Source organism: Bidens hawaiensis, unplaced genomic scaffold, assembly GCF_021521415.1.
Source record: "Bidens hawaiensis isolate Kalapana, Puna unplaced genomic scaffold, B.hawaiensis_p1.1 tig00018433_1, whole genome shotgun sequence".
In the NCBI taxonomy this organism is placed as follows: Eukaryota; Viridiplantae; Streptophyta; class Magnoliopsida; order Asterales; family Asteraceae; genus Bidens; species Bidens hawaiensis.
In genome coordinates, this window is record NW_027492785.1 from 226,665 (window position 1) to 250,402 (window position 23,738).

The 23,738-nt window shown below is 31.5% G+C and overlaps 2 protein-coding genes across 2 annotated transcripts; both read right to left on the minus strand.

Moving 5' to 3' along the window:
• Positions 1–7,013: 7,013 nt before the first annotated feature.
• Positions 7,014–8,240, minus strand: LOC143556076 (uncharacterized). Its single transcript, XM_077045503.1, has one exon. It carries the CDS (start codon positions 8,238–8,240, stop codon positions 7,014–7,016), a length of 1,227 nt encoding a protein of 408 aa, XP_076901618.1.
• Positions 8,241–11,185: 2,945 nt separating this feature from the next.
• On the minus strand, positions 11,186–14,955 carry LOC143556086 (auxin transporter-like protein 2). The gene is made up of 8 exons (XM_077045511.1): positions 14,750–14,955; positions 14,492–14,677; positions 14,303–14,415; positions 14,045–14,228; positions 13,460–13,557; positions 12,591–12,798; positions 12,246–12,503; positions 11,186–11,552 (listed from the first exon to the last, which is right to left on the minus strand). The coding sequence occupies exons 1-8, from the start codon at positions 14,915–14,917 to the stop codon at positions 11,343–11,345; spliced, it is 1,425 nt and encodes a 474-aa protein (XP_076901626.1). The 5' UTR covers positions 14,918–14,955; the 3' UTR covers positions 11,186–11,342.
• Between the last annotated feature and the right edge of the window lie 8,783 nt (positions 14,956–23,738).

The window sequence follows — 23,738 nt, forward strand, 5'->3', positions numbered from 1 at the left end:
ATTAACTTTTGAAAAAATTAATAAGTATTTGGTATTTTGTGTTATTATGAAGGGATAAATTAATAAGTTATAAAGAGATAAAATAAGGAATCTCAAACACCCCAATTGTAACAAATTTTTGTTAAAATGATATAAATAAAACATATACGAGTGCTACAATTTGATTCATTACGGCACCTTGTCTAAGATGGGACGTGCAATGTAGATGATTTCTTTTTTAATGTTTCTTATAGTAAAATTTTATTTTCGAAAAACGCATGGTACGTTATTACACAACAAAAAAAATATAAAGTTTACATAGTCACAAATCTCCATATCTAATTTTCTTTGTAAATGAAAAATAAAGAAAACAACTTAAAGAACGTTATATTGAATTATGACTAAAATTTCGGGTTATGTTAAAATACCAAGTAAACAGAAATTGAAAAATATAAGAAATAATTTAGTCAATTGATATTATATTTGAATGATTGAGATTAATTTGTGAATAAAAAATAATGAAAAGAACATATATTAATAGGTTTCTCTATCCTCATGCAATTTACATGTCAATTCTTCCATCATTTAAAACGTTCATAACATTTTCATACAACATTTTTGTTAAAAGAATCACCAAAATAACAAGTGGATTTTTATCTTTATTATGAGTACAAAAATAAAAAAAAAATATTAATGGGTTTTTATGCATTATGTTATTGGTTTGTCATTGTGTTTTTCTAAATGAGTTTTCTACATTGTGTTATAGGTTATGGTTATTGTATTTTTCAGTTGTTGCACATATTAAAGATAAAATTTAAAACAAAACGTACGTCATTGTGTCTTTTGTTCGTCATTGTGTTTTTATGCTTATCATTTTGTCCTTCATTTTTTATTGTGTTTTTCTACTCACCATTTGGTTTTAGTCATTGCGTATTATGTAATTACAGGTGTGTTTTAATTTTTAGATAATTGTGTAATATGTATTTATCATTGTGTTTATGTTTTATATTATGTGTAATATGCATTAATCATTGTGTTTTATACTTTTATGTATTGGATATAGTTGTTATTTTATCATTATATGTCACACCCCCGACTAGGGCCTAGGAGTGCGACCCATAAGTTGGTATCGTTGTTTGTTAGTAAATCAGAGTTACGTTTGTTTGCGGAAGACTTATAAACTTTAAGGATCGAAAATGTAAATTTATATAGATATTCAAAAGACGGGATTATAACACCCGCTTAAGTTACAAAATATTTATGTGTTTAATATTTACAAACCACTATGTTTATATATTTGGTTACAACAGAAATCCGAGCCATCGGATATATCAAAGCACTTCGTCACTCCAAGTGCTAAACTTGTTCACCTGCAAAATGTAATAAAATACGTCAGCAACGAATGCTGGTGAACACGCTGACGCATAAACATTTTCTTTTACTTAATTACCCCTCGAGGCTACGCCTGCCTCGGCCCAACGTGGCTTAGGAATAATCAAGTCAAATAACGCATTATAAACTAGAGCCTCTACACTAGGTCACCTCACGAACACCGCAGCGTTCGACTTAGTTAAGTACCCGTAAATATACACAACGGTCGTACTCCCTGCAGGAGAGATTCCTACGACTAAGGGTGGTGCGATCATGCCCATACATCGCATAGTACCACCTATGTAAGGATCCAGACATATGTATACCACAGCCTGAGGGCTAGGTTCATACCCATAGTTATAACGGTTTTAGGAACACATAGTTCCTTGTAAAGAATTTCATATAACAAGTTTGACTCATTTGAAACCAGTTTAAAAGTTTGGGGGCGTATTCACCTTGTCTCTTTAGGATCGGCTTCACTCACTGTCCAAAGGTCTTTCCCTTACTTTATCTCGAACCTATAGTTACGAGTATAAATGTTTGTTAGTCGGATACACGATCCGGCTTAAGACCTTTAGTCTTATATCTCAATCCTCGATTGAACCTTTAGTTAAATTCTAATTTACTTGAAAACCTCTTGTTTAAAAGTAAATTTATAAACCTTTAGTTTATATTAAAAACCCGACGTTTCTTCTTCTCCAAGAAACGTAATCATTTTCTTTTATTATTTAAGAATACTCATTATTCAATAAATAATAAATTCATAACAAAGAATATATACATATATACTTACACACATATATATGTTTATCATATCATTTATTTATTATTTTCTTTGTTATGTTTTGCATTTCTTTTTCTTTTATCGAGGTATCGAGTATATCCTCAACTTTAGGCCTAAGCCTTGAATATAATATTAGATTATATTGAATTCGATCTTACGTCTCACCTTAATGGCGTACCGAAATCCTAGGGACTTGAGCAGCACTCCGACGCCGCTTCACTTCTCGATCGTCAAACGATTACACCAACTTCAATACTTGTTGACATGCTTATCGAGATTCATTGTCATGATAACAATACTTTCTTGATGAATGAGGGTGGATGGTGGCACAAACTTAAGGAAACGTTGGTACACAAACAAGAGATTCGAGGCACGCTTATCGAGGTAATCGTGGCACGTTTTACGAGGATTTTTAGAGAGAGAGTGATATTTCTAGAGAGAGGTTAGAGAGCAGATTTTGGGATGCTTGGAATGAGATCTCATGATCGCTATTTGTAGACTTGAAATTGGCTCCCATCGCGGTACGCGATGGGTGCCTGGACAGACCTATCGCGTACCGCGATATAGGTCTGTCGAGTCACCTATATAGGCTTGCCACGTGTTGACACGTGGCAGCCGTTGCGACACGTGGCAACACGTGCCAGCAGTGTTGCCACGTGGTGACACGTGATAACACATAGTGCCACCGTGTGCCACGTGGCACACGTGTCACGCATTGTCAACACCCCATCGCGGTACGCGATGAGAGTCTCTTCTGACCTGTCGCGTACCACGATAGGTCAGGAAAATCAGAATTTACATTTCAGTCCCTCAACTTTGGAATTTGGCAATTTTAATCTCTAGACTTTGGAAAGTTGATACTTCGAACTCGAAATTTTCACGGTGTTACATTATATTTACTTATTAGTATTACACAACGGTATTATTTAACAATCACAATTTTTAGATTTCATCACTTAAAAAAAAGACAATGATAAGCATAAGTGAAGAAACACGGATCTACTCCCCACTGATGGGTCCTAGATCCGATGAGTCAACAGGGTAGGATACGGTTAATTGCCAATACGATATGAACCCAATTTGCCCAAAGTCCAGTGACGTGAACCTGCAAAACAGACACCGTGAGCTCGTTACGGGAAGGACAAGAAGGGGGGTTTTCCCGTAACCACTCTCCGGCGTGAGAATAAGTACAGTTCTGAGAGTAAAAGTACTTAAGTAAATTAAGAGAGTGCAGCGGGAGTGAATGAATACCTCATGATGATCGAGAGGGTATTTATAGCCGAAGGGTGTGGGAAGGTGATTGGGCCAGCTGTCCCTTAAGAAGATGCCTGCATAACCGTCTGGACACGTGTCCTTATGTGATAGGTTCAGCTTATACGTTGCATGTGCATGTATAACAACCTGGACACGTGTCTCTTTTCCATTGGTTAATGGAAGAATATTGGACATGTGCACTGTTATAACGGCCTTACCATGTGTCACTAGCTGATTGGCCGAAAGATCACGTATTGCCCAAGAAAGCATTTTGGTAAATCTTCTAGAAGGTAATTAGTTATTGACAGCTGTCCTGGAGCATTTACCTCGTGGTTATTTACGCGGAGGGATATTCCTTCTTGCGGATGACCTTTGAGGGTGCTATGATGCTTCCGCATGTACTGTGAGGTTTGTTTCTTCCTTAAATGATTATGCGGATGGTTTATATGTCCCGCGGGTGCCTTGTGAGGGACTTCTGGTTGACCCGCGGGTAGTCTTTAAGGGTATTTGGGTCTTTTTGGTACCCTACCTCTATAATAAGACACAATAATAAATAGAGAGACACAATAGTGAACATAAGACACAATGATAAACAAAAAGACACCGTGACATAATTTTTTAATTTTTACAAAACAAAGTCATACTTATATTAAAGATAAAAGGCCGCTTGTTATTATACTAAACTTAAAAAAAATGTTGAACGAAAAAGTTATAGACATTTTAAAATTATATGAGAATTGAATGTGTTTTGCATGTGATTAGAGAAAATATGTGTTTTTATTTTATGTTCATGCATTCTCCTTTGGTTCCCACTTGACATATGACAATAAATTATATCTTCTCATTTTTGTTACCTTTATAGAATAACTCAACCACTATCATTCTTTTCGTTTTTGTTACCTTTTATAGAATAATTCAACCTCTAAAATATATTAAAAATATATAGTGAAAACTGAAATAAATTTCTTTACTTTAGGGCTCATATTTTACTTTTTATATATTTTTCTCTTGTGATTGTATATTTTTTTTAATAAAGTATTTTTATAAGTAAGAAATATAAATAAAAAGTCGGATGAGGCAGATTTTGAAAAGTAAAAAAAATAGACAAATACTTATTTTCTTAATTAATTATAGAGTTAGAGATGAAATCAATTTTTTTTTCAGGGTTTTATTTGGTATGTGAATCCACTCTAGAGCATCACTCTTTGACTTATTTATATAGTTTTGTAGCTAAACTTCATCCTTTTTACGTTTTCAAACATACTTTTTTTAACTATAAATTTCTTCTAAACCTTGTCGTTTGTGGGATACCCAATACCTCCCTCTTTTAAACCAAAGAAAATAATTGTCAGCAAACAACGTACGATGCAATATACTTTTATTCTACCAAACATGATAATAAAAATGATATTTCCAAGCCAAAATTATATATTGTTGAGGTTATATGTTTGAACTGTGTACTTATGATGGGTATATCATAGTTATCCAATTTTAAACTTCCAACATTATTACTTTGTTAATTTGTATGTTAATTAATTTTAAATTATCGTAGGGCTTAAAAATAACAAACTAATTAGAGCATTTACATTCTCATCACCATCTGCCCATCTGGTACTCTATAATCCAACTAAAAAACATACTTATATTCATCTCTTATTTTAAAAAGCATTTGACATCCTATCTATCATTTTTATGTTTAGCATACTCAAATACTTGTTTTATTATATTTCTCACTTTTTATACACTTACGGTAATTACCTGTACCGATTTTCCAAAATATAGAGATGGGGTTAAGAAATGGTGGATGGAATGCGGTGAGCTTTTAATGACTTTTTTTCTTTTTAAAACTTGATAGTAGAGGAGTTGATAGATGAAATCTGAATATTGCTTATATTGAACATTACATTGAAAGAAATCAGTGTAATGATGATATAGAAAAGAAATCTAAGTTGATAAAGATAGTAAATGAGGAAGATAAAAAGAGTATACCAGAAAGGAAACAATCACCATTGTTGTCTTCAATCTTCATACATTATGCAAACCAAAAGTGAAGGACTACTATATACTACTAAAAGTTTCATTCATTAATAACGGCAAACTATTTTCCAGAATAAATATATCCATGTCACCTATACTTGTGATCAATATGCCTAAACCCTTTTAGATGCATCGAGTTATCGTTGCTCGCCTTGTAAAATCAAACCTCATTGGTAACATTCTCATATGTTGCTAGCATCTAGGTTCAACATTTTAACCATATCAATAACTATTAATAAGGAGAGAACTTCTAGATATTATTTAACTACTAAAAGGCGAGGAATGATGTTTCACCTGTAACATGTTGATGAGAAATGTTTGTAGTGTATGTTTAGAAAGTAATTTAAGTTGGAAATCTAATTACAAGTTTACAACAAAACTAGCTTATGTTTACAATATGTTATGTAAGATTAATTATTTGTAGAAGCTTATATATATATATATATATCCACCCAAATTGTATTATCATTAATTAGAAGTTTAACCAAACTAAGTTGGAATTTAATCCTAAGGTTTTTTAGAGAACAATATTTCTCAGTGGCAATCTTCTTGATCAGACTCACAATATGTGTTTATAATTACTAAGTAGTAACTACCTTCCCCTAAAAGTACATATATATTCCTTATCGTTTGACATTAATGTACGTACGTGTTTCTTCATCATTTTTGACAAGTGAAAGAAAGAATCTATATGGGTACTTATTTATGGCAACTACCCAGGAAGGATGCATGACCACATTAGTTTCGGCTCATGTATGCATGCAATTTTGGTAGCAAAAAGAGATCTAGTGCTACTAGCTAAGTGGAGCCTGAAAATTATTTGTATCATTTAATTTGCAACTTCATCATAGGATGCTGCAGAAAAATTCTTCATTAGTGGCAACGCAATCAATAAAACTTTATACTAAACTAGAACAATGGGACATAACGTAATTCAATGAAATTTCAGTTGTCATAGTTGACCATTTTAATTTCCTCCTTAAGTTTTGTTGACACTCTAGTAGCAAAGGTGAAATACTTAAATATAAATGAATATATTATTAATTCTTTAACAAAAGAGGGATGTTAGCAACTCAGAAGGTGCACCAAATTAAACAATATATTAACTGCAACTATAATTTAATAACAAATAAGTAGAAATATTAATTAATATAGGAGAACTGTATTATGGTCCAAAAGAAAAAGAACTACCATTAAATCTCTTAAAGGGTTGAAAATCCACACAAATGTTTGCAACTCTCATTTAATTACTTGGAATACAAGTAATGATAAGTTATTATTGAATTTTTGCTTGAAGACTTGGCTTGTTAGACATGCTTACAATAAATTACTTATTTATATATGTGAGAGGTTTAGATGTCATAATCCTTGTATTGTTTATTATATTCAAACATTACATTGAAAACAAATTATTCTTCTAAAGTCAACGATAACTATTTTAGATAAGACTCGTATCAAGATTGTACAAAACATTCGACGCACACCTGTTATTGTATTATTGGTTGTGAAACAAATCAAGTTATAATTTGAACTTGTGGTCTTTGATCATCATGACTAGTTGTAAATATTAATTTGTACAAACCAGGAGTTATTTTACGTTGCATATGACACAATAATCATGAATCAATCTACCCATGATGCTTCCTTCCTCGATCCTCAAATTGCTACTTTGCTTGTTCCAAAGATGGACACCGTAAGCCAACTTCTTTAGCTGATACACCTTGGCTTCAACCCATCTCCGGTGAACATGATTCACCGGTGTGGTAAAAAAACCTCTTACACGTGTCCAATCCACAGGATAAAACGCACGTGGTGGCAAAACCGTAAAATTCATCTTCAAGTTCGTAGCCTCTCGTTCCACCACTCGGGACACAAGATATGGTCCATTGTAACCCCATTTGTTACCATCGAAAGTTGATGCAAATTCCTCCATGAATTTGTATAATAACAAATGATTCTTGTCAAAGACCAATACCGCATTGTTCAACCTGGTCCAGTTACCCGATCGTTTAGCACTTTGCGCACCAATCGAGTTGCGCAAGCTACTAAAATCTTTCAAAATGACAAAATCCGTATCTATGTAAACACCACTGTACTTGTAAAGAATTGCAAGTCTGATCAAATTTGAGAGGTTTTGTGCAAATGGGATTTTACCAGGATCTCTCTTCCCCTTCTTGATATTATCCAACCAAGATTGAGCCGGGGTGTTCTTGAACAAGAAGTCCAAGTCTGGTGTCATGGCTTGAACATGACACCCGCGGTTGGTCAAGGGTTTCAAGATCTGAAACCCTTGACCAGAATCCATAGTGTTTGATAATATCATTAAACAATTGTTTGGATTCGACTTGAATAGAGAATCTACTGCAATAAATTCTCTATCTCCGAAAACCCTCATGGAGGTTGACATCCATATCATAAAGAACCGAACTTTGCATCTGGCTTTAAAGAATTCATTTGCCCGTTTCTTGAATGTTCGAGTAAAAGTGGTTGACTTTAAAATATCAAATTCTATAACATGATCATCGATGGGTGGAACCAAATGATTGTGATCATCTTGTAACACATGAGTTTGTTGAGCATGTGTAGGTTTTAGGATTGTGTACGAGGTTAACTTTGCATGGTGTTGCTGTATGATGAGGGTTTGGTTGCTTAAAACAAGAGGATAGATAGACGGATTGGATGTTAATGTATGTGTGGTGAAGATGTAGGTGAAGGTGAAGAAGATAGCTCCAACCAAGAGGACGGAGAAGATACGGAGTCCGGCATGGAGCCTCCGATGCACCACCCTTTTCAGGGACGGAACTTTGATCATCATATCGGAGTGGAATATATGTAGGAGACTGATGTGTTGTGGATATATATTCATTCAATCTTTTAAAATATATTTATACTTAGGAGTGGAAGAAACATGTTTTTCTTTGGAACGACAAGAAGAAACATGTAGTTGACGGAATTTGCGAAGTTTAACTTAAGAAAACAAACCCAATGGAATTTGTGTGTAGGCTGTACACGATCAAACCACCTAATTAATAAAAAAAGTATGTTCAAACTACTATGTCATACTTCATTATTTCTTTTTATTGATACATGAAACTTAAATATGTGCTACAACATTAGATATGATGTAGCTAAACGGGTCGTATTCATATTTGATACATGTGTTAATTAGTGGGTCTTCTTTAATTTGTTTAACACGATAAGACCTATTTAGCAAGCCCTACTCGTGAGTGTACAATGCATTAAGTTGAACTTGTAGTGTTTGTAGTTGGTGTGTTTAACCCGACATGAATTCCGTAATGTGAGCTCGGACACGACACAAACAAACAGTAAGACCAACGAGAACTCTTATCAAACAATCATTTTTTTTCATATGTATCATAGTAAATTACATATACGGGAATAAAAAAACATATATAAGTCGACTACTTAAATGTTATAATCGTTCGATAATAAGTGTGAATAGCGTAATATACATATACGCAACTAGTATTTTTTATGCTATTATCACATATATGTAGACAATAGCTACGCATGTTTTTTTTTTCCGTATGTGTAATTTACATATAATCTGGGGTGGGCCCACACACACTCGAACAGGTTTACGGGAACTCACTAGATTTTAAATTTTTTAGTTTAAGTGTCATTTAGTACCAGTGGTTTGGTCAACTACGCAACTTTAGTACATATTCTTTATTTTGTGCAAATGGCTACCTTAGTTTCAGAAAACTTTCATTTTTGGTATTTTTTTTCTAACCCCGTCTATTTTTTCCGTTAAGTCAGGGATAATTTGGTAACTTCACTTTTAAATGCTTATATCTTCTCAACTCTAAATCTCTAAATCATAACATAAAAATCCAAATCCTAAATCCCCAAAACATTTCTCCATATCATCATATGGTTTGAATTTCTACAATATTTTGGGATTTAAGATTTGGATTTTGATGTTATGATTTGTGGATTTAGGGTTTAGACGATATAAGTGCTAGAAGAGGGCCATTATACTAACTCATGTTCTAATCTTGTCATCTTTTCTTATGGTGGTTCTTCACTCTGCACAAACTTTGCACGTGATTTTCAAACTCAAGACAATGTCAATAAGAATTTTCTTCCTGTTAGTAAAATGAATCGGATTCTATATGATGTATTATTAGTACAATGTCAATGTAGAATTTTCTACATGATTTTCAAACTCAAGACAATGTCTTTGTTGTAAGGTGTACGGGGTGGTGGATTCGTTAAAAACCAGGGATTTTTAAATGTCTGCTAGCTTATAGAAAATATTTTAATTGTGGAAAACTCTAAGTTGAGGATCAAGGAGTGATGTAAGGTGGATTCACTAACATTCAGGTAAACCACTAAATAGGTAACATATCCTCCCTTTTATATTTGTTTACAAATAATTTAACAATGGTGATAGAAAATTGAAATTATACAATATTTCGTAAAAATCACCTCAATTTTGAGAATGTAATAATTTAATATATATATAATACAAATAGTATTTACATAACAACCTATATGAATAACAAACTACCATAAACTTAAAGTTATCCTACGTATTAATTAATTGTTATCTTTTTAGTAGATTTTATCAAATTGCATAACTTAAAACATGGTTTTGTCAATGGTCAAAAGTTGAAAGTGTCAATCATGGATGACATCAAGATCATCTTAACTTGTTGTACACTTTATGTAGCATTAACCATTTAAAGATTTGTGGTTACATATACATTGTCATTTGTGGTGGACAGTAAAGAAGAGTCATTTGGTTATGGGCCACATGATGGACCGTGCCAATCCAAATTAGGCCCAAAGATCAATCATTTGTTTGGGTCACAAACTCATAGTTTGACAAATCGTATTGGTTCGTCTATTTATTTATTATTATTGTAAATGAAATTATTGAAGAAGATTGATTGATAGTAAAAGCATGGCACGTGAGAAAGAAGGTGCACCCATGTGAGCAGACTGGCTCCACAAGGTCAACATCTGACTTAACCTTCAACTTGAAGATGACCCATATCGCATTTAATAGGTTGGTCTGCCCCCTAGCCTAGGATGGCGATGGCGATGGCGATGGCGATGGCGATGGCGATGGCGATAGGACTCTTTCTTTCACACCAATATTACTCACTCGCATCTATTTCTATAGTACACTCGTGTTTATATCCGGCTTAATAGAGTTGAGTTATCAAGTACAAATAAAATATAACTTGAATACTTATGTTTTATGTAATCGAGTCATCTATCACATAATATCATGCCCTGATTGTTTTCGTTTTAGGTTTTATCCGTTCTGTTTGTGATCACTTGTCATACCTAAATCTTCAAAAGGATATTTGTTATTATATAACTGAGTCATTCACAAAAGAAATATGGGAAGTTACATTACTTTTACTTTTTCATTAATTCATTTCGACTTTCTTTGTTAGTATAAAAATATATCACCTCTAAATTCTTGGGTTCTTACTTGATTTTCTTGTAGAAAACATGTATCTAAAGCATGTGATGATATATACTAACTATTATAATATATACATACATTATTTGCTGATTGATTAAGATGCCTTTGATGCGTATTGACTAAATAAGAAAATATATCCATGAGAACATGGGAGTAATAATGACATTGCTAGCAACAAGCACCTTAATATATATATTATATATTCAACTGATAGCTATCCAACAAGATGGAATAAAGCACTCTAGCATATTTGAGCCTAAGCTTTTCTAGCCAAATTATCATCACAATTTAACACACTATTTTTTTAACCAACTAAAGAATAGTAAAAATAATAATATCAAAAGAAAATGTAAACCAAAAATCAAGAAATAAGCAAGCCAACACACATCACTTGTAGGGAAAATATCTAATGCTGCTATGACCATCGCATTTGACTTCGAGTCAACTGTCAACTCAGTGGTGTTGAGGAGGCGGCACTGCAGGCTTACACTGGTAGCACTTAGCAAATAACCCAAACGTATCAACCTGTCTTACAAAGTTGGTCATACTGGCCCATCCACCAAACCCAAAGCCGACCACCAAAACCCATATGACTATAAACACGTTGACCACGTACATGGCTGACCAACTCGGTAGGAAGGCAGGAGGTTTCTCTGCCGCATTCTGCATACAAAATTTTAAATTATGTAAAATATCTTGAGAATAAGAAAACCTTAGGGACTAATTTAGACATTCAAGTATAGCTAAAGGGACTAGCCAGCTCATCTCCGACATAATACAACACACAAAGTGTGGCATGTAACTAAATTGAAAAGGACTTGCTAACTTTGTAGTCCAAATCTAGCCTAAAACTATTAAATGCAATTGTACAATTTTTGTTAAATCATAAAAAATAATGTATATTTCTAAAATGTTTTTTCCTTATAGATATATAATAATATTATTCTAAATTTAGACACTAAAAAGATTTTCTTGAAATTCCCTGAGTTTACCAATAATATTGTTACAAAATACAAACATCCACTTCCATAATTTTATTAACTATATTTTAATAAACAATTTCCAAATAGATAATTTAAAAATATAAAGTATCTTTGTTTTTAAGAATCCAAATTATTACCGTTTACAATGTGACTAATTACAATGTCTCAATCAAAATATTGGTCACCAAAACAAAAATAGCATATGTACAAACAAAGAGACTATTATACCCATGCCACTATATTGTCATAGACTATTCTACCCTTTTTATATTAGGATAACTAGCATATGCCACTAAAGAAAGTAAACAAACAAACAAATATAACCACTATAATCTCATGTATAGCAAAACTATTGATAAGTGTAAATTTATACCTGACGAGCAGAGGCCTTTCGGTACGTGAGCATATGTGCAAGAGCGGGAATAATATAGACCGTGAAGCTAACCAAGAGTGCACCGACAGCCGAATTAATGGGACCGAAGAACGGGAAAATAATAGCCAGGAACCAAATGGGTATCACAACGGGTAACCTTGCTAATGCGCGTAAAAATATGCTCTTTGTATCATGCATCCCAATCACTTTCTCCCACACAAAGTATAACGGTGTGCATGCAAATCCGAATGTAATAAACTGTTCCACATTTGTAACAGAATATTAATAATCATTGCATAAACCATAATTTGATGATTAATAGGTAAAATAAAATATTCTACCGACCTGATGAATAAGCATTAGAATAACTGCGGCGTCGCGCCAACGGGTCTTGGGGAGAAGAGAGAAGGCGTTTGAGTGGTTAAGAAGCTCATCGCCAAATGCCCAATAAACGGCGGAAGATGAGGGAAGGGTTAATGTAAAAACATATAGAGTGGCAATTAAGTAAATGTACTTGAATTTTCGGGGTTTCCACATTGCATGCATAATCTCCCTGAAATTAAAATTTTAAATTAAAGGGGAGAAACACCCAAAAATAGTTACATACTATATGATGAAGGGTTTGAGAATATGGGCATTGGATCAAACAAAAAGGTGAATGGCCATAATACCCTCATGAAATGAAATGAGATCCAAATAGGGATTGTAGTAAGTCCACTCTCCATGTGCATTTCTTTTTATAATTATATTAAAGTCCATTTTTTTATTGATTAAAAGATCTAGTTAATACAATAAGTCAATAACCACATATAAATAATAATTTCAAAAAGAGATCTTAAGTACATTCTAAAGTAAAAAATATTTTTTAGATATTATATAATTGAAGCAAAATTATATAATTTAAAAGCTACATAATATGAATAAAAGGAACAATTTATATGAATACTACATAACCAGAAATATTATTTTATCCTAAAGTAACCAAAAATATAAATATCAACATTTTTGCTACAAAATATATTATTTCCATGTTCAAAAATGAGTGGCCGGCAAAAGCTGCAAAGAGAAGCCCCGTAGAAGAAGGAAGAAAGGGCATCTTTTCACAGGATTACAAAAGTTTTATAAACCAAAAATCAATCTTATATTAATTCAATTTCCAACCTTTTTAATTCATAGTTTTATTTTATCCAAAGTGATTAAAAGAGAGAGCTTACACTGTGACAGCATGTCCTCCAAATGTGTATAAAATATTAGTGGCTCCGGTGAAATAAAGCACCAGTTTTTTTGGACCAGAGTGTTGTACCCCATCAACCTGCAATTATCACGGTCAGGTCACTTGTAGGCTTGTAAACTGTAAACGAATACGAACGGAGCATGTTCGTATTCGCTCATTTAACTTTAACCGGACAATACGCGAACACAAACAATTAGACGAACGAGGTTTTCGTGCTTGTACTTCGCTTTTTGAAGAAAATGAACATATTCGTGTTTGTTTATAAATGAACAGTTCACGATATGGTTTTTTTTTTTCACGGGCATAACTGAGCTAAAACCAGTTACAAGTAAAGTGAAAAACAATGTTTTAGGCCTAAAAAAATGTGGTAAATAGCGTTTTGTCCATGCTTGTTTGTTTATCAAATAAAACGAACGTTTCGCCGAACAGTTCACGATATGTTTTTTTTCCCAAATTAATCAAAAACCCAAATGAGATCTGGACTTATAACATTAAAGAAAATTAGAATTTCCAAAAATAGTAAGTGTGAAAGGGTTGAGTTTATTACTATTTATAGAATTTCTACCTGTCCATGAATTAAAGCTGCAATGGCCATATACCAAGCAGTGTAAGTGGTCATCCCAAGGCCAAGAAAAGACCAAATTCTGTAATTATGGAAAGATGGAATGAACACAGTGGTTGCACAACATGCTCCAAATATGTATGTCCATGTTCTTTTGTCCAAGTGATCATTTATGTAGTAGATGTTACTGTTAACAAAACCAAAACCAAAAAAAAGTCAAGAATGCTGCCTATTTCATATTGAAGTAAAATTAAAACAAACCTTGCACAAGCTATAAGTTGGATCACAGATCCAAACAGAAGAAAAGTGCAGTTGAAAGCAAGTCCTATTGCTTTCCAGTAAGGTCCCAACAACCCATCAAGAACTTCAAACCACTTCAAGTTTTACATAAAAGATTGATTAAATTAACAAGATTGGGTTGTAAAGTTATGATTTTTATATCAAACCAACCTGAATGACATGGTTCTTGTAGCTGACACCTTCTTTTTCTTTTCTGGTTCTGTACTCAATGTAGAGAACACTGATGAGGTAAGCAGTCCAGCTGCCAAGAAGACCATAGAATATTTGAAGCACAATTCCAGAAACCATGCCCAGTTGAGAGAAAGAGTATGGTAGTGTTAGAAGCACTTGTGCCACCTGCATCAAAACTTGTACATTAAGCAATCATATATAGCATAATTAAAAAATCATTAATAATAGTTTTTTTACTTGATTTGAAGAACAACTAAACCAAGCATCCCAAGCAGAGCCTCCGTGCCAAAGAATATTCTTAATGTTGAAAACTGAGTGATCTTCATCTTCTTCTTTCTTCAGTACTCCTCTTTCATAGTTATTTGATGAAATGATTGAGTCCTCTGCTTGCTTCTGACCTGACATTTTCTTCTTCTTCTTCTTCTTCTTCTTCTTCTTCTATTATTATTTATAAATAATATTATTGCTGCTGTTAAAACTACCCTTTTTTTTCTGTTTTCTAAACAGATCTGTCAAACACATGTGACGACAAACATATAAGAATTAACAAAACAACATATACGTACAGAGATCGATCAATGGTAATGAAACAAGATTGATTGACTGATTAATTACTAGCTAGTTTATAACAGCATATATAAACAGGTTGTGCTACCTTAACTCTCCACCTCAGATCTTTAAATAGTCTTTAGATATAGATAGATGTATTTCAGAAACAGGTTTTCATTCAGGCATTGGCTGGCGTGTGTAGCAAGAAGAACTGGATGGAAATGAAGGGGTTTTGATGGGATTGAAGGTGGGCATATATAGAGACCAATTTCTACCTTTTGTTAAGGGGAAATTTATTATTATTATTTTTATTATTGTGTGTGAAAACTTAAGGAGTTGGTCGGATTCACTGTATGATCATGTGTTTGTATTGTATTCATAAACACCTTTCTTAACGGCTACACAACTAATTTCATTCTCAAAATAAAAGGATCTCTTCTTCTTAATCGTTAATAATTAAATGATCAGCTAATACAAGTTGCTAGTAAATTATATATTTAAACGGACTACTAGATGTCACTTGCGTCATAGTTGTCTAACGTATGCATTTTCTATCGCAGGTTCCAAATGTAGATAAAATATGCAAAATTAAATAAAATGGAGACGACTTTGAAAAACTTAGGAAAAAACAAATAAATTTTATGGCTACCGTTTTAAAGTTTAGGGAAAACAATGTAAAGTTCATGAGTGCTATTTAAACATCTCTATTTTTATTAAAAAGAACCTAAAACCCAACATCCCCAAGGGTGAAACTACATCTCACGGCTTGAACGGTAGCAAATGGTCGTGCTATTAAACATATGATTTAGTTTCACAGCAAGTAAACTCATCTAAGCGCCAAGTCAACTCGTTTAATTTGTGGGAGTTTAAATTTAACTATTCTGTTGATCATTTAGCTATCTTTTTGTATACATATATAATGAATCTGTGTGTATTATAACACATATTATTTTTTTATTTTGATAATAATAATAATAATAATAATAATAATAATATGATTTGCTATTTAATTATATGTTTATTATATTGAAAAGAAATAATATCTTTGTATGTATAAATTATAGGCATGTTTAGCCTAGCAAGTATACTTTGCAATTTTGTATAGCATATCAAACTCGAGCTCGTTTATTGAATTAGTTACGGTAAACTTTAAGGAATTCAATACGTAATATGTAGTTGGTGTAATATTTATTGTGATTGGATAAAGTATTTATGCACATTAAGTAACCAATGGCTTGGTAATGGTTCCTGTTTAAAAAGGTTTGGATTGAACGAGGAATTGGATCTGTTGATAAATAACAACACAAGCTCTGCAGCTTCAAATAATAGATGTTAACCTGTGGACCCATGAGAATGACCGTCTTCAATAATTTAAAAGGTCCCTCTCTGCCAATATTGTAAACAGATGAGTTAGGAAAAAAAATCTCACTTAAAACGGATATAACTTGTACTCTGTTTGCTTACTATGCCGTAAATATGTATCTGGCCCTGTACCATCGGTTTTATCATCTAGAACTATGATTTTAAGTTTCAATAATTTTAAGGAACTTGTATTGTGGACGGACATGAGGTGTGGGTCAACCAACCTCGTGGTTTTTTTAAATTTATATCTGATGTATCTTACAATTTTTTTTAACAAACTACAAAGATATATATTGAACGTTGATCTCAAGTTTTTTAAACATTCTCAAAAAAATCAAGGCGCAAATGCCACATTTGGAACTCAAATTATTGAGTTTAGAGTTTGATAAAGTACTCAAGTTAATCTTTCTAAATGATTATGGAAGAGTGAATTACCTTTGATGTTATGGTTATTGTTACCCCAAAAAACGTGTTGTAATTAACTCTTTATTTGACTCGTTGCAACAAGAAGTTATCAATGTGACTCGACCAAACTGAAAATTCAGACATTCTGGTTAAGAAATATTGGAGCACAAGAAAAAAATGACACTGGTAGAAAAAAAAATCTAGGTTCGTCATTATGTCTAGCTATCCTATTTTATTGAAAAATATAGTCAGCGTTAATATACATGTTTATTGTTATTTAGTTTCATGTTTATCAAATTTATTTGAATTTTCTAGAGAGGACGTTGAGGTATTAGTGTTGGTATTCAAATAAAATATATTTACTCATTTGTGCTTTTAAATAACATTATAAATATTATGAAAATCTTTTAGTGAGATTTTTGTCTATTAATTTTGGTTTCTAAAATATAGATATTACATGTTCTAAGCCGCTTCTAGATCACAATAAAATCTTCATCTAAATGCTCGTGAAAAAAATATAGATATATATTATATTGGCAGGAACATATATATGGTTACTCCAACTTTTTAATAATTATGTTGTTATATCAAGCATAAAAGTGGTAAAAAACAATAAGGATGTTTGGGATTAAGTGAACAAGTGAGAGTTGTTTGGCTTTATGTCTACACTGGCATGTGAATCATAATCGGGCTTCGCGTGGACTTCCCACTGCCTATCTTACCATCATCAAGTACCTGTTGCCTTATTTCCGGTTGTAATTATTTATTTTGACCTTCATTTTCATTTCTCAACTTACAATTTAAAAACACAAAAGAGGTTACACTGTATCCATTTTAGAGATGAAGTTGAGGGGAAATGCTCACTTTATTAAACGTACTCCAAATGTTACGAGCTAGGGGTAGAAATCTAGAAAACGAAAAAGACAACATTACACCAATTAGAAAGTCAGTCATATAATGGAAAGTTTGTTCTATTTTAAACCCATAAAATGTTATGGTTTTAATTTCTTTGCAAGTCTTTTGCCTTAATAGTTATTTTTTCTTTAAAAGAGTTAAATTGTTATTTCACACGCTAGCTACTTCCCAAATAAAAGGTAAAATGTTCATTTTAAGGTAGAATGTAACGTGTGAGGTTTATTAAATTCAAAATGTTATGACTTTTGGAATGTTTCTCAATCATAAGAAACCTCTCTCTATATATAGAAACCTTATCCCGTATATTTTGAACCCTCCATCAATTTTGTTTCAATCAAACATAACAATTCTAGCTAGCTACCTAGTCAAATCGTGATCGTGACCTTGGATAGGGTTTGATATATAGCTTGTATTTAATTGTTTAGTTTGTACAACAATTATAAATATGAAAACATTGAGATGGTGATTGAATTTGATTGAATATATTCTGTTTTATGTTTATTAAAAATGCTTTTTAAATTGTTAGAATAACTACAAGATAACTAACTTGTTTTGGTTTTCTTGATCCTATCTCACCTTAATTACCCAACACTTTGAACAAAAGTCAGCCCGTCCAGAACGCAAGAGGAGATGCGATACATGTGAGTATAGAAAGGTTTCGAGTGACAAAGAACATGCTATGTATTGATGTAACACGCACAAAAGGTAGTTATAGCCTTATAGGAATCAAATAAAGAAGCCATTTGTAAACAATTGAGATTCAAGAAATGCGTAATATTTATAGCCACTTCTTTCATCGGATTACCAACAAAATCTATTCTTTGGAATTAGTGAAGAATTACCGAGGAACTCCCCAACAACAACAAAAGTCTGACCGCAATCTTAACTGCATCAATAGCCCATCAGGAACTATATATCCCTGGCTGGGTACTGTTCGTTAACTTGTTTCCAACTGTGAAGTCATTTGCTTTATACTAGCCCTAACGCGTTCTATCAACAAATATCCACCAGTGATCAACTATGGATTACTAACTGATAATTGTAGTTACTTTACTTTTTTCATTTTCTTTTTTCTTATTTTCTTTCGAACTACCTACGGATTTCATTCGTTGATGATTTGTAGTGATCATCGGCCTAATAATACACGTATATTTATCATGTATATAATATTAAACAGCTTTTTATTAAAGAGAAAAGGTAAAATATATATAGAAAATGATACTAGTGTAGAGATATGAAGACATAAGTATTATGAATAGAATGGTTTTTCATAACATTATACGAAAGAAGAGTCAATATATATAGATGAAATATCGTCTAACAAATTTATAAATAACCATTTATTTAAGATATTACATAGTACACTTTGATTTGATGAGTATACATATCATCTTTTATATATTCATGTAAGAATTGATTTGCATATTAATTATTAATGATATAAAGAGCTAGGGACCGACCCATGCATATGCTGATATTATAGAGATATTTATAGTTTGAGGATAATGGATTGAATGGTGAGTGACCCTGCACGAGGCTGCCCACTTCATCATCATTATTACTATTGCTTAGCCGTGAAGGGCTCCATTTCACACAGCTCTTCCTTCGGAATCAGGGCCCATGGCCAATGCACGCAATAAACTATATGCACACTACCAAAGTTAATTTCATATATTATATCTTCGTCAGAAACCCTTCACTAAACTTGGCATTTGTCGGCCGGTAACAATATGTTGGATTCTATATATAAATATATATATATAGTATGACAAGTGAACAAATTAACTAGTGAGATATATATAGATATTGTAACAGTAGTTAAAGGAAAGAAAAAAATAAAGATGATGTAGACATTGAATAGGCCAGGAGGGGCCAAAGTTAAGGCATTTAGATTATAAAGTATGGTTGAGTTCTTACTTAGTGATGGGCTAGCTGCCACATGTGACGTGGTCATGTACGCTCTCTACATAACAGACCCACGAGGACTCGTCTTCTTCTGTCCCTAGCTCCTTTTGGAACTTACCCAAGTTTATTGTATACACAGACATATATCCCATATGGTACATTAGTTACATCAAATAAATATTCAAACAGCTTATAACTTATTTGAGTTTTTTCCTAAAAGAATGTTGGTGAAAATAATATTTACCAAATTGGTGTTGATAGAAAAATATTTCCTAGAGTAGTGTTTTAATCATTTATAAGTTTTTATACTCCCACTGGATAGCTTTAATTGATTAAACAATCATAACTTAGTTATCTTATTAATTATACTAATAACTTTCTAAACGTTTTAATTATTTACAAAATAAAAAGAAACAAATTTATTTTTAAAATTACTTTTATCATATGTTAATACTGAAAATGAATTTCAAACAAAGAATATTATTTACATAAATTGATGTATTTATTTGATTTCATATGCTTCTTTTTCTTTACAGACGTAACTATAAACCAAATAAAATTCTTAAATATTTAATAAACAGTTAGATAATTAAAATATGTATTAAATCAAGTGAATTAGTTTTTCTTTTTAACGAAGTTAATTTTTTAATGTATTCGTTTCTCCTAATAATGTTTTATTATCAACCTTCGCTGTAAAGTATCAAGTTTATAAGTATTTCATAGAAACATCCAAACGATTTACAATGAAGTGGCAGGTAAGCGGGCAACAAGCTGCGCCGCAACCCCCTTTTGGATAGCAAACCCAATCCGACTAAAAACAAAGTTTATTTACGTTAGTATCAAGTGAATTATGTGTGTAAAAAAATGATTGTATTAGGCAAAGAGGTGTTGATAAAAAAATATAATAATTTTAGCATATATACAAGAGCTAAGACTTTTATAATAATTTCATCACTGATTTTTAATTGTTTAATTTCTATAATATATTAATTTTATTTACTTTTCTCAATTATGTGTCAGTAATGAGTTATATAAAAAAACAAATCGATATATAAATATAATATTCTTTTGCTTGTTTCATTTTTACTATTAAGATATGACAAAGTTGTGTTATAAATAAAAATTTGTATATTTTATATTTTTTAAATATTCAACATGGTTATAAACTTATAATACTTAATAAGATTATTAAGTTATAAATCCTTAACTAATTAAAGTTATCCACTTAAATAAGGAGAGAGAAACAATCAAATGATTAAAACACTATTTTGGAAAATATTTTTCCATTAACATCACTTTGGTAAATATTTTTTCCTCCAACACTCTTTTGGGAAGGAGTTTTTTCCCAAACTAGTGTTGGTGGAAAAACTATTTACCATTTTGATGTTCATTGAAAACTATTTACCAATCTAGTGTTTTTCATTTGTTTTGTATTCACCTTTTGCTTTTAAACCAACATTTTAGAGTCTTTTTAATATTTCTATTTAGTTATTCTATTTTTTAATCATATATTTTAGATAATTGTATCCGGTCAAAATAGTATCTACTTTTTTATATATATTTTTATCAGTCAACCTTTTTATTTTTTACAAACAGGTTACAGAGCGTATTTTCTTATTTTATTTTTTTTATCAACCATTGTCAAATTGAAAACATAAGGATCATTCTAAATAAGTTTTAATATGGAAATAAGAAACATTACAAAAATAATCAAATATAACTTATAACAACTTGACCAACTACAAGTCTTAAAATATCAAATATGATCGAAAATATGATATTCAAATAAAGTCGAGTCGCTACCTAATAAATATCCAACAAGGACAAAAATAAAGAATGCCAAACAAAATCAAGTCACTACCAGTCTCAACAATTATAAATAAAGCGACTTAAATCCGATTAATATCAATTGGGTTCGTTACACTACCAACACTAAAGCCAAAAAAACAATTATTTAAAAACATATTTAAAACAAAAATCTATAAAGTGTTATATTGATTAAGTTTGTTACGACACTGTAACTCAAATGATAGTAAAACCCAAGTGTTGTGCCGACTATTCAACGTGAATTCGTTCAATACCTGTTAGGCTCGTTACGGTACAGAAACTAAATCCAAAAAATAAATTTGTAAAATTAACATATTTAAAAAATAACAATAAAAATCAGTAAAACCAAAGTGTTGGTAAAACCCGATCATTACAGCGGTTATTCCCTGCAAATTCAGTTAATATCTATTATCTAAAAAATATATTTGTAAAAATATTAAGTAAAAAAAAGAAATTAAGAGAAATTATTTATAATGAATTAATTAAAAGGTTAAACAAAGATTGATTGAAATGAAAAAAAAAAAGAAGATAATGAATTACTGGATAACAATATATACGTAATATGTAATAACATAATTAATTATCGGATAAAAATAATATAAAAAAGTAGATATGATTATCGGATAAAATTACAAGTAATATTCTAAAAAAGAATGTAAATTAGATAAAATATTAACTAAATAAAAATAATAATTAAAAGACTCTAAAATATTTGTTTAAAAGCAAAAGATGAATACAAAACAAATGAAAAACACTAGATTGGTAAATAGTTTTTAAGAAACACCAAAATGGTAAATAGTTTTTCCACCAACACTAATTTGAGAAAAAATTCATATTTAGTGGCTATTAATTAACTTAGGTGACAATTTCATAATTAATTAGAAGTTATAATAAAACAAGGAATTCATTAATTTGCTTCATTATAATTATTATTTTTTATTAAATATTAGTTACATCAATTATTTAAACAATTGTCGTATATTTCCAATGTCATAAAAAGAATCATGCCTCAAAGTCAATAACTTTTTTGTTCTCACAATAATTTAATATTTTGTAATGAACTCTTCCTAAATACTCAAGCTCTATATAGTATATATAGTTAAGGGTCGATTTCTACAATTCTTGATTAGCTAGTTACGTACGGAGTATTATTTTGTGCATAGTAAACGTCTTGTCTTTTCTCGTACATTGCATGGGAACGTTATGGATTCCTTCTTTATAAAGTTCCTAACTTGGTTTTTCGAAGCTTATAGTTTAACTGGATTGATTCTCTAGCTCGTTGCCAAATGTACGTTCTAGGCCCACACTTGGAATTCCATAGGCGGTATCGCCTTAATGCTACTAATAACCTAGCTACCTTAGATTATGGTTTCCAACCTTTTCAGATGCATGATGTTAATCCACCCACATTCTTTGTTTGTAGTAAGCAGCTGTAACTCATAGATTGAATCTTGATCCTCCTTCGACAAGGATAAAAAGAGTGGAAATTATTTAAGATGACAACGTATACACACACCCGAAAAATGGCCAAGCACCAAGATAATCTACTAACAAGAAATGAACAAATTCATGCATGATCTTTTTAACATTTTAGTTAAACACCCAGCTTTCATTGATTAGAATATATCACTTATATAATCTATTCAAACTCTCATTAATTTTCTATAAAGATTCATATATAATTTATTTTCTTATACGAGAGCCGAATACTAACATAGTGATACGTTAGTATTAATAGGCGTGGTCCATTCACATGAAATTGATTTGGACAATCGATAGATGTGACTCTTTTATATCCTTTTAAGTATACAATTATTATGGTGGGACGCGAAGAATGCAGCTTAAATTAAGACGTTAATGGTTGTGTTTTAAAGTAACGAGTCTAGAATATACATGTTATGTGAATCAGAAAGAAACTAAAAAAATAATTATTCTGATTTAAAATCTTAGTCATAAAAACATTCATGCATGTGCTTATCCATTTTATGCGGTTCATGAGTTTGAGTTTGATTGATGTCGTATTGTTGATTGAGGCATTACTCAAATACAAGGAGTTTAAATCTCGATTTTGTAACGTTATTTGTTATTTCTCAGTGGATACGTGTTTGAAGTAAGTTTATTCAACTTATATGTCATTTCTTATAATTATCTGATGCACATATAATTTAAAAATGAAAAAGTTGAATTAGATAGTTTGCATGCTTTAAGCAGTTTTGCACGAATGGGATGTACTTGTTGTGGCAGACACACCATTGCAAGTAGT

Excerpts from the sequence above, each read along its gene's own strand:
- LOC143556086 (XM_077045511.1), bottom strand. The coding sequence starts at position 14,917 with ATGTCAGGTCAGAAGCAAGCAGAGGACTCAATCATTTCATCAAATAAC. Across the intron at positions 13,558-14,044 it reads CAGCTTTAATTCATGGACAG|GTTGATGGGGTACAACACTC; the intron begins GTAGAAATTCTA and ends TGATAATTGCAG. Across the intron at positions 12,799-13,459 it reads GGAGGACATGCTGTCACAGT|GGAGATTATGCATGCAATGT; the intron begins GTAAGCTCTCTC and ends TTTTAATTTCAG.
- LOC143556076 (XM_077045503.1), bottom strand. The coding sequence starts at position 8,240 with ATGATGATCAAAGTTCCGTCCCTGAAAAGGGTGGTGCATCGGAGGCTC.